Source organism: Electrophorus electricus, chromosome 14 (genome assembly GCF_013358815.1).
Source record: "Electrophorus electricus isolate fEleEle1 chromosome 14, fEleEle1.pri, whole genome shotgun sequence".
In the NCBI taxonomy this organism is placed as follows: domain Eukaryota; kingdom Metazoa; phylum Chordata; class Actinopteri; order Gymnotiformes; family Gymnotidae; genus Electrophorus; species Electrophorus electricus.
Window position 1 is genome coordinate 147,921 of NC_049548.1, and position 14,878 is coordinate 162,798.

Genomic DNA, 14,878 nt, shown 5'->3' on the forward strand with positions numbered 1-14,878 from the left:
TGGGCCACATAGGTGGGTAACATCTTACTTTTTGCAGCACTGTCTAATGTGTCCTGACAGTCATATATTAGAGCAATGATTGAACATTTTCCCTGAATATTTGTTTAATCTCATTATTGAGAATTTACCACTATACAAACAAGAAAAGTGGTTGTCAATTAAAATAAATATTGTAATAATAAGGATAAGGATATTTGTATGTGCTTTAACATTTTAATTGAAACGGAAAAATGATCCACTTTCAGATAGAAAAGTATGAAAGTATTTAAACTGAAATGTTAGGTCTTTTGTATGACACAATATCCCTTATGTGTATTTGTTTTTTAAACATTGACATTATATGCTGTGATCTTTTGTACTGAAAAATATTGTAGAGTTTATATGTAAACACTTTGTCACATTTGAACTATCCATCACATTTTAGCCTCATGTTACATATTAAACAAAAGTATTTATTTAATCTTTTTTTAACTAATGACAATGTTGAGGTCTGTTGCAGGTGGGAATTAACATTTGTCTTGCTTTCTAAGTAAATATTGAAGTAGTTATTGCATTGTATAACGCAAATGTATTTCCAAAATGAATTTTCTTTTTGTTGCTACAATAGCATATACATTGAGGTATACGTCTTTCTGAAAGGAAAAAAATAAACTGTTGTAACTATATGATGTAAAGCTTGGGATGTGGTGTGATTCTTGTGGACTCCTCATTTGTTTGTGGGAATAGTAATAATATATTTGGTTTGGCTAGGGACACTGTTGGCCTTCTATGAGGCACAAAATTAGGATGGACGTATTGAACTTAGGGGGGTGTTGGGGGTGGGGTGGAGAATGAGGAGGAGAGAGACAGCTGTGATGGGTAGACACTTTGCGACCCGAAAGAGACACCGTGCCTTTTATTCCCCTTGATTAATAAAATTGGAGCTCAACTCTCACTCCTGTTTTCTGAGCTTCCTTTCTGGTTGAACTACCACAAAGGTATATCAACCTCTATTAGTAGCCTATATAAGATGTAACAACATTAAGGAATATGAAAAAGTACCAAAGAGCTGATGCTGTGGCGTCTAATCCATCTAACCCATTGGTGGCATTTCTTCAAATTACCAAGTGAGAAGGAACATGTTATGAACAATTAGGGACCCACAAAACTGATGAATTTTCATATTCTAGAAATCCTGCACAATTATGTGCTAAATACAACACCATAATCACTTCAAGAGCTGTACCTTAAAAGTTACAGAAATTGTTTTTGTTCTTTGTGCTTTATCCCATTTATGAAATTCAATGTTTCCCCATTTATGAAATTCAATGTGACATGTATAACTCGATAATAGTGGTGGTTTCTAATCTATATGCAGGAAAAGTTGTATTGCAAGACTTTCTGATAAGCCGCCACATGATTTTTCCTCAAGTGACCTCAGAGCAGCTAGGCTATCTATTGTTATACATATATGGCTATGTTTGGGAAAGCTTACTAAATACTGTATACTGCACTCAGTATAAAAGGTATACTGCATACTGGTCACATAGTAGTATGCAGTATAGTATCCACTATGTGACAAACACAACCCATGCTACTTTGGAAAGATTTTACAACACCGTTGTATGACAGGATGCAGTAAACCATGATGACGATAGTTCTGATCACGCGCTGGTATATTCGACAAGGGTAGCATATCATCGGGGTATCTCTTGCATACTGTAAAAAATTGCTTTGGTTGCATACTGCCTACGGCATACAGATTTAGGGCCTAGTCAGTACACGAGTTGTATGTAGTAGGCTATCAGGAATCATTAGTGTGTTAGTAGTTGCTCTTCCATTCAAGTGAGTGTTTGCAAAAAATTGCTTTATCATTTAAAAATGTTTATAGATAAGAAACATTTGTAACATTTTAAGATAAAATTTTATGGACCATTTCTGTTTCCATTACCTATATTGACATTGACAATATAGGTCATGGAAACATTATGGATGGAAACAGGGTGTGTGTGTGTGTGTGTGAGTGAAAGAGAGAGAGAGAGAGAGAGAGAGAGAGAGAGAGAGAGAGAGAGAGAGCGCGCGCGAGAGAGAAATGCAGAGCTCTATTAACCTGTAATGTTATAAATGTTGTTTAGCAGAGTACTGTGCAGAGCAAACCCCACAGTCCTAAAGGAATCCCACTACAATGACTTTGTCTAAACCGAAAATATTAAAGAACCTAACATTTTTAACATTCTATTATATATGTCAGAATGTACAGTAACAGTACTTTCTAACATTCAGAAACATGTGCCTTCCCACTGATTTCCAAATTTACGCATTGAAGTCATGATGAGAGTAAAATTTTGTCCGTGTTCTAGCACTTTCTGGGATCGCCACTTTTTTTCCACAAAGTAATGAAATCTTAGTGCGAATCTGCTTGAAAACACGAGGTACGCGAACACACCCACGTTTAAAACACTCCGGATGTGACGCAGGATGCGGCGCCGTGTTTAAATTTCTTTTCAACAAGGAAGTGTAAGACGTAAACCGTTTCTATTACGGTGTTAGCTAACCCAGCTACCTTTATTATCTTTATTATGCTGTAGCGGTCTGGATATTCACAAATAAACAAACAGCGTAGTTGTAAGTGATGTCAATATTTTTGTTAACCAAAACATTATTTATTTATTTACGTTAGTTAGCTAGCTAGCCACCACCCTTCATAGTTTATAGATAGTAGGTTAGGTTAGGATATGATAACTAGCTGACAACTTCGACCATGCAGCGGTGAGAAAGAAGTTCGAGACTCAAAAAAATGTTTGTTAACTAGGAAATCTGCTTTTCAGGGGACCCTCCAGAGATGGCAACCAAAGGAGCCAAAGAAATGATTGTAAATAAACTAGGATTTAAAAGCAGCACCCCAAAGTCTGTGGAAGCTGAACTAGAGAAAGTAAAAAAGGAAAATACCCAACTGAAGAAAAATTTGGATGAAATGTCTAAACAAAAACTTAGATCCCCATGTCCTGATTCGGATAAATCCAAGCTTATGGAGGTGAGGCGCTGTGTTTTGTACCTGCACCCTGATCATCATTAGTCTTATTGTGAGATATTGATTAGAAACGATATCTGCACGCGCTGAACAATACCGTGGAAGTATAAGCCACATTATATAATCATATGGCAGGTACCCGTGGTAAACAGTACTGTGTTTTATGTCTGTCTTCGGTCTTACTTATTTTGCGTCGTGACTCCACAGCCTGTATCATAGACTGTAAAAACAAACACATTTTTTTCTAATTCACCCCTTTTTCTCATTTCTTGTGTTACCCCTGTGTGGGTTCCTTGGCTGCGCTTTTCATGTCTTCTCTTCCCATATGTATATATACACTATACATGTTTGATTTTGGCTGGGCTTTGAGGTGATGATCATCTTTGGTTTAAGGTCACTTGGTTGTCAGATACATTCAACTGATTATCCTTTTTCTCCCTACACAATTGATTTAATTTTTGCAATAGAGGATTGTGTCACTGGAAATGCTGAGGGAGAGGAATTCACAGCAGTTGCTGGCGAAGGACCAGGAGATAAGCTCTCTGAGCCGACAGCTAGCTGCCAAAGGTGGCGAGGTAGTGGTTTCCTTGCAGAAACAGCTGGAGCAGAGCAGAAAAGAAGCAGAGCAGAGAGAGAAACTCTTCCAGGCCCTCTCACAGGAGACGGAGGACCTGAAAAACAAGTTGGCGGCTGCAGCCAAGAGGTGCCAAACACTTGGGAAACATGTGACTGATGTACAGGTGAGCGACTTCCTGCATACTATAACTGGCTCAGCTGAGGATTTTTCATTCCACTAATTGTGTATTGCTTTCAATAGAGACATATTCATGTTTTATTAGCTACATCAGTACTGCATTCTTTATGTAGGTCATTCACAACATTTAGGTGACACTTTTATCTAAAGTGACTTACAATTATGACTGAGTACAACTTGAGCAATTGAGGGTTAAGTGCCTTGCTCAGGGACCCAACTTTGCAGTGGTGGGGCTTGAACCAGCAGCCATCCAATTATACCACTGCTCTGTGTTCAGGTGTACAGATTTAAATACTTGTTCTTTTAACACATTTTTTAGCCTGCTAAAGCTGCACTTTGACATGAGTCTGACATCATTTTTTTTCCTTTTAAAATAGGAAATACTGAAACATGATCATTTACACTTTTAATTATTTGGCGGTATTTATTTTGTAATGGTATACATTATGGTATCATGATACAACAGTATTTACAATAACTGAGATATTTTCAAAATGAAATATGTATAATGTTAATAATACACATGATAATATGTAAATAATCCAGGTCAGTAACTAAGGTAGAGGTTAGGCTTTAGGTATCCTTTGTTTATCCATTCATCTGGTTGCCATTTCACTATCCTTTAGTGTAATTTGACAGAGCATCAGAACAAACAAATTTTTAAAAAGCACAAGATTAATACCATAAACAATTACAAAGCCAGGGAGCATCTGAGGTAGTATAACAAAGACAACAAAAACAGACATAATTAGAACAAGCTAGCAGGTGGTCAAAAACAAACAAGGAGTAATCAGACAACATAACATAACAGCTATGAGCTAGGACAGATGTTTAGTGCATCACAAAGAGATACGTTTTCAGTTCAGTTTTGAACGATGCAATGGATGAGCAATCATGCCAATACTGAGGCAGAGGATTTAAAAAAGTTTAGGAGCCACAGGCTTTCACCTCAGGACGAAAACCTGAATTTACAAACAGCTAATAGCCATGTGCCAGATGAAGAAGCATACCTAAATGGGCAGGAGCTAGACCATGCATTGCTTTAAAGGTGATAAGTAATAATTTATACTGTATACGTGAAGCAATGAGCAACCAATGTAAATGGTGTAAAATAGGTGTGATTTACTTTATAAAAGTTTAGTGTGAGTGAGAACTCCTGGCGTCTGAATTTTGAATATATTGATGTTTATGGTTTTTGCAAGAAGACCAGTGAAAACTGAGATACAGTAATTCACATAAGTAATGAATGCAAGGACCAGAGTTTCAGCATCTTGATCCTTAAGCATGGCGTGCAGTATTATGTAGATGAAAGTGTGCAGATTTGGTAAGCATATTGGGAGTAAAGCAGAGCAAACAGTTGAACAGCATGCAAAGATTTATGGAATGGATACCTTGTGTGTCAGAGACTTGGGGGCAACTAACAATTATGAATTACAGTTATGACTGAATACAGTACGAGCAATTGAGGGTTAATTGAGGGCCTTGCTCAGGGACCCATGAGTGGTAACTTGGCATTGGTGGGGCTTGAACTGGCAACCTTCCGATTACAAGTTAACATTACAAAAAACGGTTTGGCGTTGATCCAGTTTTTTTTGGTTTATTTTTTTAGGTTTTTATTTATTTATTTATTTTAGCTCAATAACACATTTAATCAAGGATCTAGGTGCTAAATCAGGGGTGGACCTGTTAGTAACATAAACCTGGGTGTCATCAACATAACAGAAAACAGAGCCCATGCTAATGGATGAGAGCGTCTGCTAAATGCCATAAATGTAAATGTTGTGTAAATACTCCCATTTCCAGAAACTTCCCAGAAAAGGAAGATTGTAAATTGGTCTGTAGTTATCAAGATTAGATGTATCAAGGCTGGACTTCTTAAGGATAGGTGTTTGTAGCAGAACAATGCCAGACATTAAGAAGCATTTATTAAGTTTGGGATATGAAGTGCGATAACTGATGCCTATGCTTTGAGAAGTTAGGGCAGAACTTCTCTCAGAAGTAGAGAGGAAGCAGAGTTGGATTTATTGGTCAGTTGACAAATGGCAAGAGGGTCCATATTAGTAAAACTATTCAAACTTCCATAGAGTCTGCTTGGGATGCAGGCTTTACTGTGGAATTACCGAACGTGGATGTGATCACATAAGAAGAAGAGAAAAAATTATTATTTTTCAGGTTTTTATTAAAAGGTTTATAGCATATAGGATGTGAGGTGTGTTGAATTGTATCTGTTTGAACTTTATTATTTACTTTTACAGCATTTGGAAAACACTTTTTTCCAGCGTGACTTGCAGCTAATTATCAGTAGACAATATGTGTGTTCCCTGGAAATCAATCCTTGGTGGTGTTAGCACCTAGCTCTACCTGCTTTACAGGTGAGCTGCAGAAGTACTCATTGTAACTTCTGATCTTCAGTAAAAATAGGCCCAATGGCTACGGCAATGTAACTTATTTTATAATCTGTATTAATATAAATTGCATACCTCTAACTGGACCAGGAGGGCAAGAGCATGAATAATGGGATAAGGTAATAATGTATTCTGCCTCTGTGTCTCCGGTCTCATAATTTTGACATTGATGCTAACCATGAAAACATCAGAACTTGCATCCCAGCACACAAACTCTGCAATGGAGGATGCTGTTCTCTTCCATAGCACTTACAGTCTCTCTGGCACGAATCTTGGCACTCTTCTTAATGGTGCTTCTGTCACTCTGGATTTGACTTTGTTATTATTGGTATTTGCTGCGCTGCTAAAGACACTTTGAAATTTGAGCGGCCAGTTTCCATACTTCGCAATTCAAATGCATTTCAAACCACCTCCAAATGTGGACTAGTAATCAGATAGTTGCCAGTTAAAGCACCGCCATTGCTAAGTTACCAATCCTGGGCCCCTGAGTGAGGCCCTCAGATGCTCAAATTGTACTCAATCGCAGTTTTAAATCGCTTTGGATTAAAAAAAAGCCTGCTTAATGCCATAAATGTGTTTTTTTTGTTAATCTGGGCAGCAAAAACAAACAAACAATCAAAACTAGATATGATCTGGATATGCCAAAAATTAGATTTGACCTGTCAGTCTGAACATAGCCAAAATGCTTTGTCAATATCGGTGTGCCATCCTGAACATATGAAAATGTATTTTTGACATATTCCATATTCAGACTTATCCATTAGATGGCGCCAGTTTCACTCACCATTTTTACCTTGTCGTTGAGAACAATGTTCCGCTTCTTCTTTGTCTAGAATCTTCGCAGTAAACATCAAACCAATTTTCGATTTTTAATTTTTCACACACAGACACACAGACACACACACACACACACATACACACACTAATTCTAATTGAGCAATAGGTTAACCTTTTGAGGTTCGAATATCTGACAAGCTTATGGTGTTCGCTTTGTTGGTCTCAAGGTCAGGCTAACCACATCAGCAGATCTCTCAGTGCTTTGGACTAGCCTGGAGATTTTTGCTTTCTTTTCAGGCAGTTATGATCACTGATAGGTTTTAGGCAGGGATCAGACAAGGAGTTGCTTGGGTTCACCTTTTGAGTGAGAAGATCTTCCGCTGGTACAGGGCTTTTTAGAATATAAATCAAAAAATGGCTGCTTAGCATAGTGTTAATTCCACTCCTAGTGTTCCTATTATATATCATCTATTATATGTTGATCTTGTTCTTTTATTTTTAAGACTTGAGTAACCATGCATGTTTTTTGTTTTTTTTGGGATGTTTATATTTTATTTGATGAATCACATAATTTATGTAATAAACAGGCACCTTCAGGTGAGGTTGCAGTAATCCAGGAGCACCTGCGAGATGTGAGTCAACAAAGCATGGTTTTGATTCCCACATTTCCATCTCTGCTGCATTTGGAGCAGAGATGCATTCAAAAAGCAAACATGACATGACATGTTTTCTTCTCTTTCTCATGCCATTGTGTTCAAGGCCCTGGAGAAAAATCAGCACTGGTTGGTTTATGACCAGCAGAGAGAGACCTATGTTCAGGGGATCTTGGCCAGGATAACAGAGCTTGAACAGCAGCTAAACCAAGCCAAGCAAGCACTCCACCAACCTCATAAAGATGGCAGTTTGGAAGGTAGAAAGGGAAAAAAAACAATATGGCCTCAGATGAGTTATAAAGTCTAATGAGTTATAAAGTGTCATCTCACTCATGCTGTTTTAGCATAACATCAAATGATTCCTTCTGTGTATTGCAAGCCAATTTTTCTGTGACAACATCTTTCTATATAGCTGCAGCAGATGTGTGTTGTTATAGTGTGTGGTAGCATTGTTAAAAATAATGTTGGAGCTAGTGAGTGAAAGATTCCTCTACAGGTCATTAAATACTTGTGTTTCTCACCATTAAATTGCTCATCTTTTGACAGATTGTTTTTAGGCTGCTTATTTTGAGGTCAAGTCAGCGGTAATAACACTGATTGCATTTCATGTCACTATAAAGCAGGTCCACTGTCCCCGACTGCACAGAGGAACCCGGATGAGTTCCTTAAAGTGGCCCAGCAGGAGCTGGAGGAGGAGCGGGTGCAGGGCTTTCGTGTACGAGCTGAACTCAATGAGCTGAGGGCCAAGTATGAAGAGAGGACCCGAGAGATGATTCGCACCCAGGAGGAGCTCAAGGAGGAGCGGCAGAACAGTCGGCAGGCCTTGGGGGAGGAGAGGAAGCTGGCAACAGAACGTGCAGCTCGGCTGCAGAGTGAGATGGAGGTGGCCAGTGCCCGTTTGGAGGAGGAGAGGAAAAGGGTGACTGAGATGATGTCACAGGTAGTGTGGGGGTGGAGTAGGGTAGATGGGTCAGCTTGGCATGAGTTAAAGGAATGATGTGGCAAAAAAATTAAATTATTTACAAAAGTTATCAGTTACCTCAGTTTTAGTCCAGCCATGTGTTGTACTGTTAGTTATCATGGATAACCGGATGGTTTATAAAGTTGGCTAGCATGTTCGTGTCTTATGTACAAATCTAACCTTTTCTCCTTTGAAAGGTGAACCTACTTCAGAAATCCCTGTTGAACCAGCATGAGGAGCAAAAAAAGATTGCTGTTTTGGAAAAACAGGTGCTAGCTCTTACTTTGAACAATTTATTAAGTGATAGCTTGTTTATTGCACTTATCGTTGTCTGAAATAGGGCTTATGTATTTTGCACTTCAAGGCATCAGCATTGATCCGTATATTTCAACAGTATTCTAGTTCACTGATATATTGGACTCTAACCTACTGTACTGGCTAGGATGTATTCTATGAGTAAATGACAAAGCACTTTTGTAAGTCGCTCTGGATATGAGCATCTGCTAAATGCCATAAATGTCTAATAAACTTTAAAGCACTCACCTTCATTTGGCAGATCCAGTTGTCTACCAAAGATTTTGAGAATGAGAAACTGGACCGTCAGAGTCTACAGCACCAGCTTCACAAAGTGCTGAAGGAGCTTCGTAAAGCGAGAGATCAGATCACACGGTTGGAGTCCACAGTAAGTCTCTTCCAAACCCTTCGTATATCTTTGTTTGATGTAAGGCTAATACTGATAAATTACACTTTGGCATTTTGCCATGCTTAATTAAAGAGAAAGCAAATGTTTGGTACATCCATTCAGAAACAGCAACGTGAAACTCGATTCTCTGAGCCCAGCTCATATGAAAAACTGGACAGGGGGAGGCTGACCATTCATGACCACATCCTGAACCCTACATCCCCAATGAAAGGTCCCGGCACACTGGATGAGAGCATCCTGGAGTGTCCCAACTGCCGGGCGTTGTACCCCACCAGTCAGCACAGAGAGCTTCTCGCACATCTGGACTACTGCTTCAACTAAGACTTCCTAACAAAAAGGGAATAATGATAATCTGCCTATGACTTTTTTCTTGATTAGAATTTTATATTTTTGTATTTGTTTTATCCTGCTTGACATTACAAAGAAATTTCTCAGTATTTTTAAGATAAATCACTGGTGGTGTAGACATTCTTTTGGGTATTCATGAAAGGATTTAGTGGTGCATTTATGTGACGCATATTTAAGGAAGATATTAATTTATGATTGTTGTAGCATCTTCATAAACAGTCTCGGGCTCACTTGTGCATATTTTCATTTTATTATACAAACCCTTGTTTTGAACACAGTAAACTCAAAAGATCATGATTCATTTTTGTGATCAGCTTTTTTTTTTTTTTTTTTTCAATATCATGTCCACTTTTTTTTTCCTTCCCAACCTACAATGTAACAAGGATTCAAAAAACATTTCTGAATCCTTGAATTAGATTGCATTTGTAATTGCTTAATTTACACCTATTTAAAGTAATTAGTGTGACTGCTGTTGTCAGGGCAGAATGCAGCAAGACATTCTTTAACACGGCGGGCTGGGGGGGCATGCCCATGTGGAGGGCCTGCAGAGTAACCAGTTAGAAAGTTTCTGTCAAGACACCCAACTTTCAATTTCATTGCTTTAGCTACTGTACGTTTTTTATACACGTTAGTACAGGGTTGCCTATTGTGGTTTATATTATTCACACCAGAACAAAATGTTCAGACTTGCCCTATAAATCAAGTCACAAGAGCAAGTTGAAACAGCTGTGCTGTCATAAGTGCTGTGTTCATTAGTCTGTTCAAAACAAAAAACAAAACAAAACACTCCTGAGGTCATAAATTTGTTCTCTTACACTTCCAAAACCATAAGTGCTTGTATCCTGGTTCTATCCATTTATATAACAATGGCAGTTATATTCAGCAAGAGCATTTTATTTTAATAAGTAGCTTAAATTACATCATGTAACCATAGCACACTGGTAACATTATTTGTGTTCAAATTTTCAGTCCTTAACTTTTTCTCTTACACTTAGCATTTGTCATGCAGATATTGGATTGTGTTTAAACGAATATCTTTATTTACATGTATACTAGACACAAGAAATGTAAAAGTTTACATTATTGGTTCTTCTTCAGCAGATCCATTTCAGGCCTCGCAGAAACCTTCAAAGACAAACAAAGAGGGAATCAGAGTTATTGTGTTATACATAAAGTTATATTGTTATCATTAAGTCATATTTCAGTGTTTATGCCATCTGGTTATAGGAATGTTGATGTTATTGTTAGAAAATGCTATGATTTATACTTTTGTTCAGTAATTTTATTAAGATATAAAACTGTTTACCAAAGTGGGGAAAAAAAAAGTACCATTGTGTGTGACCCGTCTGTATTTGCCCAGGAGGCATAAATCCCGCTTCTTCGAGGTCACAATCTGCTGGTCTTCGGGCCTTAAGCCGGTAGGGTGACGAGAGAAAATGAAGGAGTAACCATCCAGGCAGGTTCCGTCAGCATCCACCTCTCTGCAGGCATAGTGGATTGCATAGTTGTCATAGTCGGTGTCGATGATCCAGTGGTCGTCATCTGTTGAGATGGTCGCAAATAAGACAAGGTGCTCGTTATACTGTGTTTAGAATGGAGTAGGGTAGGTTGAGTAGTATAAAGATTATGGTCTATGAAATCTTCATTTATCACAAACATTGAAAGGTATATTTTTGTACTGTAGCACTCCTAGGAGAGAAGCAGCATTATACATGATGTATGCGATTATTTCTCATATTCCAACAAACGGGTTTAAAAATACATACTGTCACATATAAACATGTCTAGTTTGGCTTACACCCAGTCTGGAGGTATGCCGTGGCACCCCAGTATCTGAGCTTGAACTTGGCTGGGTCTGATGACTTCTCCAAAGTGGAGAACATTTGGGCACATGTCTCCCAGTTGCTAAAGTGTGAAATCATAAAGAAAACTTTCAACTTGCATAAGGAGTTGCACCAAATATAACATTCGAAAGACATTTTGAATTTACTTCAGAATGATCACTCTGCCAACAGCAGTGGCTGTCATTTTGCCATCGTCTTCCACTTTGTAATTGGCAACAACATTGTCTAGAAGAAAAAGTCCTACTGGGTCTTTCTTGGCAACAGCATACCACCTTCCTTGAAACTGAGATGAATAGAGTACAGCAAGAGGAAACCCTCATACAAAGTGCTTTTGGTAAAGAGTGCACAAAGACAACCAGTTAGATTTTTAAAATAAATTTTTACTTACTCTGTATTTGTCAAAGTTCTCTTTGACATGGATGTTGCTAACCAGACAGTCTTGTGCCCAGCCTGTGGCCAGGAAACAAAGAGCCACAAAGAGCCCCAGCATGCTGCTGTCTGCTGGATCTGAAAAACAGGGCCAAAAGTCAGCAGTAAGAGGCGTTTCTGAAAGCGGCAGTTAAATAGGATCCACGCAGAGCACTGCAGAATAGATTCCCTCTCCCCATTTATTCTCATTTGTCTTTGAAGAAAGAAGAGTATCTTACTACATACTTTTTTTCTGAGAATAGTGAGAGCTTGTCGAACACACTGTACCTTTTCAGACTTTACTGGCAGAGTATAAAGGCAGGACTGTGGGTTGTTTGTTGGACTGAGTTTATATAGGATGTGTCTTCTGCAAGCAATTTCACAATCCCACCCAGAGACCTTAAACTCTGGTCCCCAGCATTTCACTCATTGGTCAGGATTTTTTTTGCATAATTGAGTCTCATATCTGACAATGTTGTGGAGTTAACCTCTGCACCTTCTCAAAATGTATTGTGTAACTAGGGTAAATCTAAAAAAATATCTACATATACCACAGATAGCCTCATTATTTTTGCTGACACTGTTTATTAATTTTTTTTCTGACATTCTTGAGTTGAGATTTTAGCTTCAGTGTAGTAGCTGTTTTCAATGTCCAACAGACAGCAAAATTTAACAAATAAATCAAACGAGTCATTTCAAAGTTTACAAAAGAACTATAGACCTCTGTTTGTTTGAACTTGTTAACTTAAACATTTAAATCCCCCAGCCCCCATCCCACTTCACCTCCACCACAGCCTGGAGAAAGAAAAAGAAACTTTACTTACCCTTCTCGCTCCATACAGTTCAGTTGTTTTCCTCCCAAGGGGGTGTGGCCTTGGGTTTACTTACTGTCTTTTAATGGCCAAGGAATTTTTTGCATGTTCTAGCAAAGGCAAAAGTCACCCCAGGGCTTTTGGCAGGGATGTCCAAGTCATCTGCTGCTCCATTTTTTAATAATTTAAAACATAGTTCTCCCTTTTCTCTGTGCCTCTTTTTTCTCTCTGCTTTCATGGGTTGAATTAGTTTATCTGCATACAAGTTTAAGCATTTACATTTACATTTACGGCATTTAGCACTCTTATCCAGAATTACTTACAAAAGTGCTTTGTCATTTACTCATGGAATACATCCTAGCGAGTAGAGTGGATTAGAGTCCAATATACCAATGATCTAGAATACTGCAGGAATACAGGGATGATGCCTAGAAGTGCAAAATACATAAGGTCTATCTCAGACAATCAGTGCAATAAACAATAAGTACTAGAGTTAGTCAACATAGGAGCAGTCAACATCAGTGCAATAAACAAAACCCTACAATAAATACTAGAGTTTTAGTTACTCAACAATAAACATTTAAAACTTACCAAGTTATTTTACCAAGATTTTCACAGTAATGAGCTATTTTCGCAGACTGCCAACACACTTTCTTTTATGTTTTGTTCAGAATATGTGATGTTTAGGATGAATTAGGAAACAGCTGCTGAAGGGTTAAGACTCCACAAATCATATAATTATATTCTCCATATCAAACAGATTTTAGTTTGCCTTTATAAACCATTGAATTTTGATCAGAGAAAATTATCTCGTCTGTGTTTACTGAGTCCATTCTGTAAACATCAGCATGCAACCAGTATGCTGTGCCAAAATATATTCAGATGAGGACATACTAGTAATCACTTTTATTTTATTCTTATGCAATGGTGACAGTGAGGGAGTGAGAGGTGTGTGCAGTTGCTGGGAGTTTTTAGTCTCCATAGCAACAGAAGAGCACAGCAACGAGCAAAATGAAACAAAACAAAAAGAAAGGCAAAAGCATTCTCAGTGTTATATTAACACCAATGTAGCAGCAGCTCTCCTTCTGGGTGCTGAGTGCACCATAACACCTGGATTTGCTGTGTCAAGTAAAAAACTTTGATGAATTTGGTCCAGTCTCTTCTAGACACTGACTTCACTATTGAGCCAGTTTTAATCCTATTATTATAAAATAGGTCCTTCCAATTCACCTCTTTATAGAGAGTGTTAAAAAAAAGATAATTATAGTGCACTTCAAAGAATTTCCCTTCTCAGTTCCAGAACAGGACAATGATTTTATTGGCAAGATTCTTGAGGGCAGCAGTAATACAAAGCAATCTTGTTTCCTCAAGCAATGATACTAGTATCAATATGAAACCACTGAAAACTACAAAAAAAACTACAGTGTTGGACCCTTCCAAATTTCTCAAACAAGCCGTTTTAACTTAAGGACTGCTACGAGCCATAGGTGTATGCAAGGGTAAAGGGAAGAAATGCTGAAAGATAAGATGGAGCAAGTTCATGCAAAGACTTAAATGCAATGAGCTAAAGGTTGTATTAAATGCAGGATGATACCAGGGTGACAACTAGCCAGGATGACCAATCAGGTTGAGCTGTTATTATGTGCAGGAACTCTATGCTGTTGAGTTTTGTATATACTGAACAATGTATACGGGTTTAGCCAGAATGCCAGGGAAAATGAAGGTACAGTAATCAAACTCATGATAAAGCCATGGACTAATGTTTCATCCTCCTTAATATGCAGATGATTGCAAATATAAGCAAAATTATTATATTATTAAAATATGTGCAAGAAAGCAGTTTTTGGTAAGTGAGATTCACTATTCTGAGGAAATGGCTGATAGGCCATTGCAACACTTTCAGTTACTCATCTGTCACAGAAAAAAATGGACTTTCCTTCTGATTGGATTGTCCGGTGTAAAATGATCAGCATGCGGGGTTTGAAGGTTAAGCAAGCTTAGAAGATTTAATGACGTCACATTAATTATCGGTCTCTGTGATCCCTTCAGATGGTAAGACACAGTAGTCTGCTAGCTTTCCGAAGGAGACCAGGAGCATCTTGGGGTTTGCGCAGTGGTATGGTGGCGGATGACACTGGCTGAAGGAGAGGGTCACTGGAGCAACTAGCACCGCTTCTCATTTACGTCTTCTGGCTTTCTGCGA

The 14,878-nt window shown here is 38.2% G+C and overlaps 2 protein-coding genes across 6 annotated transcripts; one reads left to right on the forward strand and one right to left on the reverse strand.

The window, feature by feature from the left end:
• Positions 1-2,513: 2,513 nt before the first annotated feature.
• Positions 2,514-10,666, forward strand: cep55l (centrosomal protein 55 like). 4 transcript variants are annotated; one of them, XM_027021876.2, is made up of 9 exons: positions 2,514-2,604; positions 2,808-3,013; positions 3,478-3,750; positions 7,534-7,578; positions 7,706-7,856; positions 8,220-8,539; positions 8,758-8,829; positions 9,117-9,242; positions 9,366-10,666. In XM_027021876.2, exons 2-9 carry the CDS (start codon positions 2,822-2,824, stop codon positions 9,582-9,584), a joined length of 1,398 nt encoding a protein of 465 aa, XP_026877677.1. In that variant the 5' UTR covers positions 2,514-2,604; positions 2,808-2,821; the 3' UTR covers positions 9,585-10,666. The 4 variants fall into 4 exon arrangements, with proteins under 4 accessions (XP_026877677.1, XP_026877678.1, XP_026877679.1 ...); XM_027021877.2 differs by having other exon boundaries at positions 8,223-8,539; XM_027021878.2 differs by lacking the exon at positions 7,534-7,578.
• Positions 10,490-12,252, reverse strand: rbp4 (retinol binding protein 4, plasma). 2 transcript variants are annotated; one of them, XM_027021880.2, is made up of 6 exons: positions 12,152-12,252; positions 11,844-11,962; positions 11,602-11,738; positions 11,410-11,516; positions 10,941-11,153; positions 10,490-10,736 (listed from the first exon to the last, which is right to left on the reverse strand). In XM_027021880.2, the coding sequence occupies exons 2-6, from the start codon at positions 11,943-11,945 to the stop codon at positions 10,720-10,722; spliced, it is 576 nt and encodes a 191-aa protein (XP_026877681.2). In that variant the 5' UTR covers positions 11,946-11,962; positions 12,152-12,252; the 3' UTR covers positions 10,490-10,719. The 2 variants fall into 2 exon arrangements, with proteins under 2 accessions (XP_026877681.2, XP_026877682.2); XM_027021881.2 differs by having other exon boundaries at positions 12,110-12,183.
• Between the last annotated feature and the right edge of the window lie 2,626 nt (positions 12,253-14,878).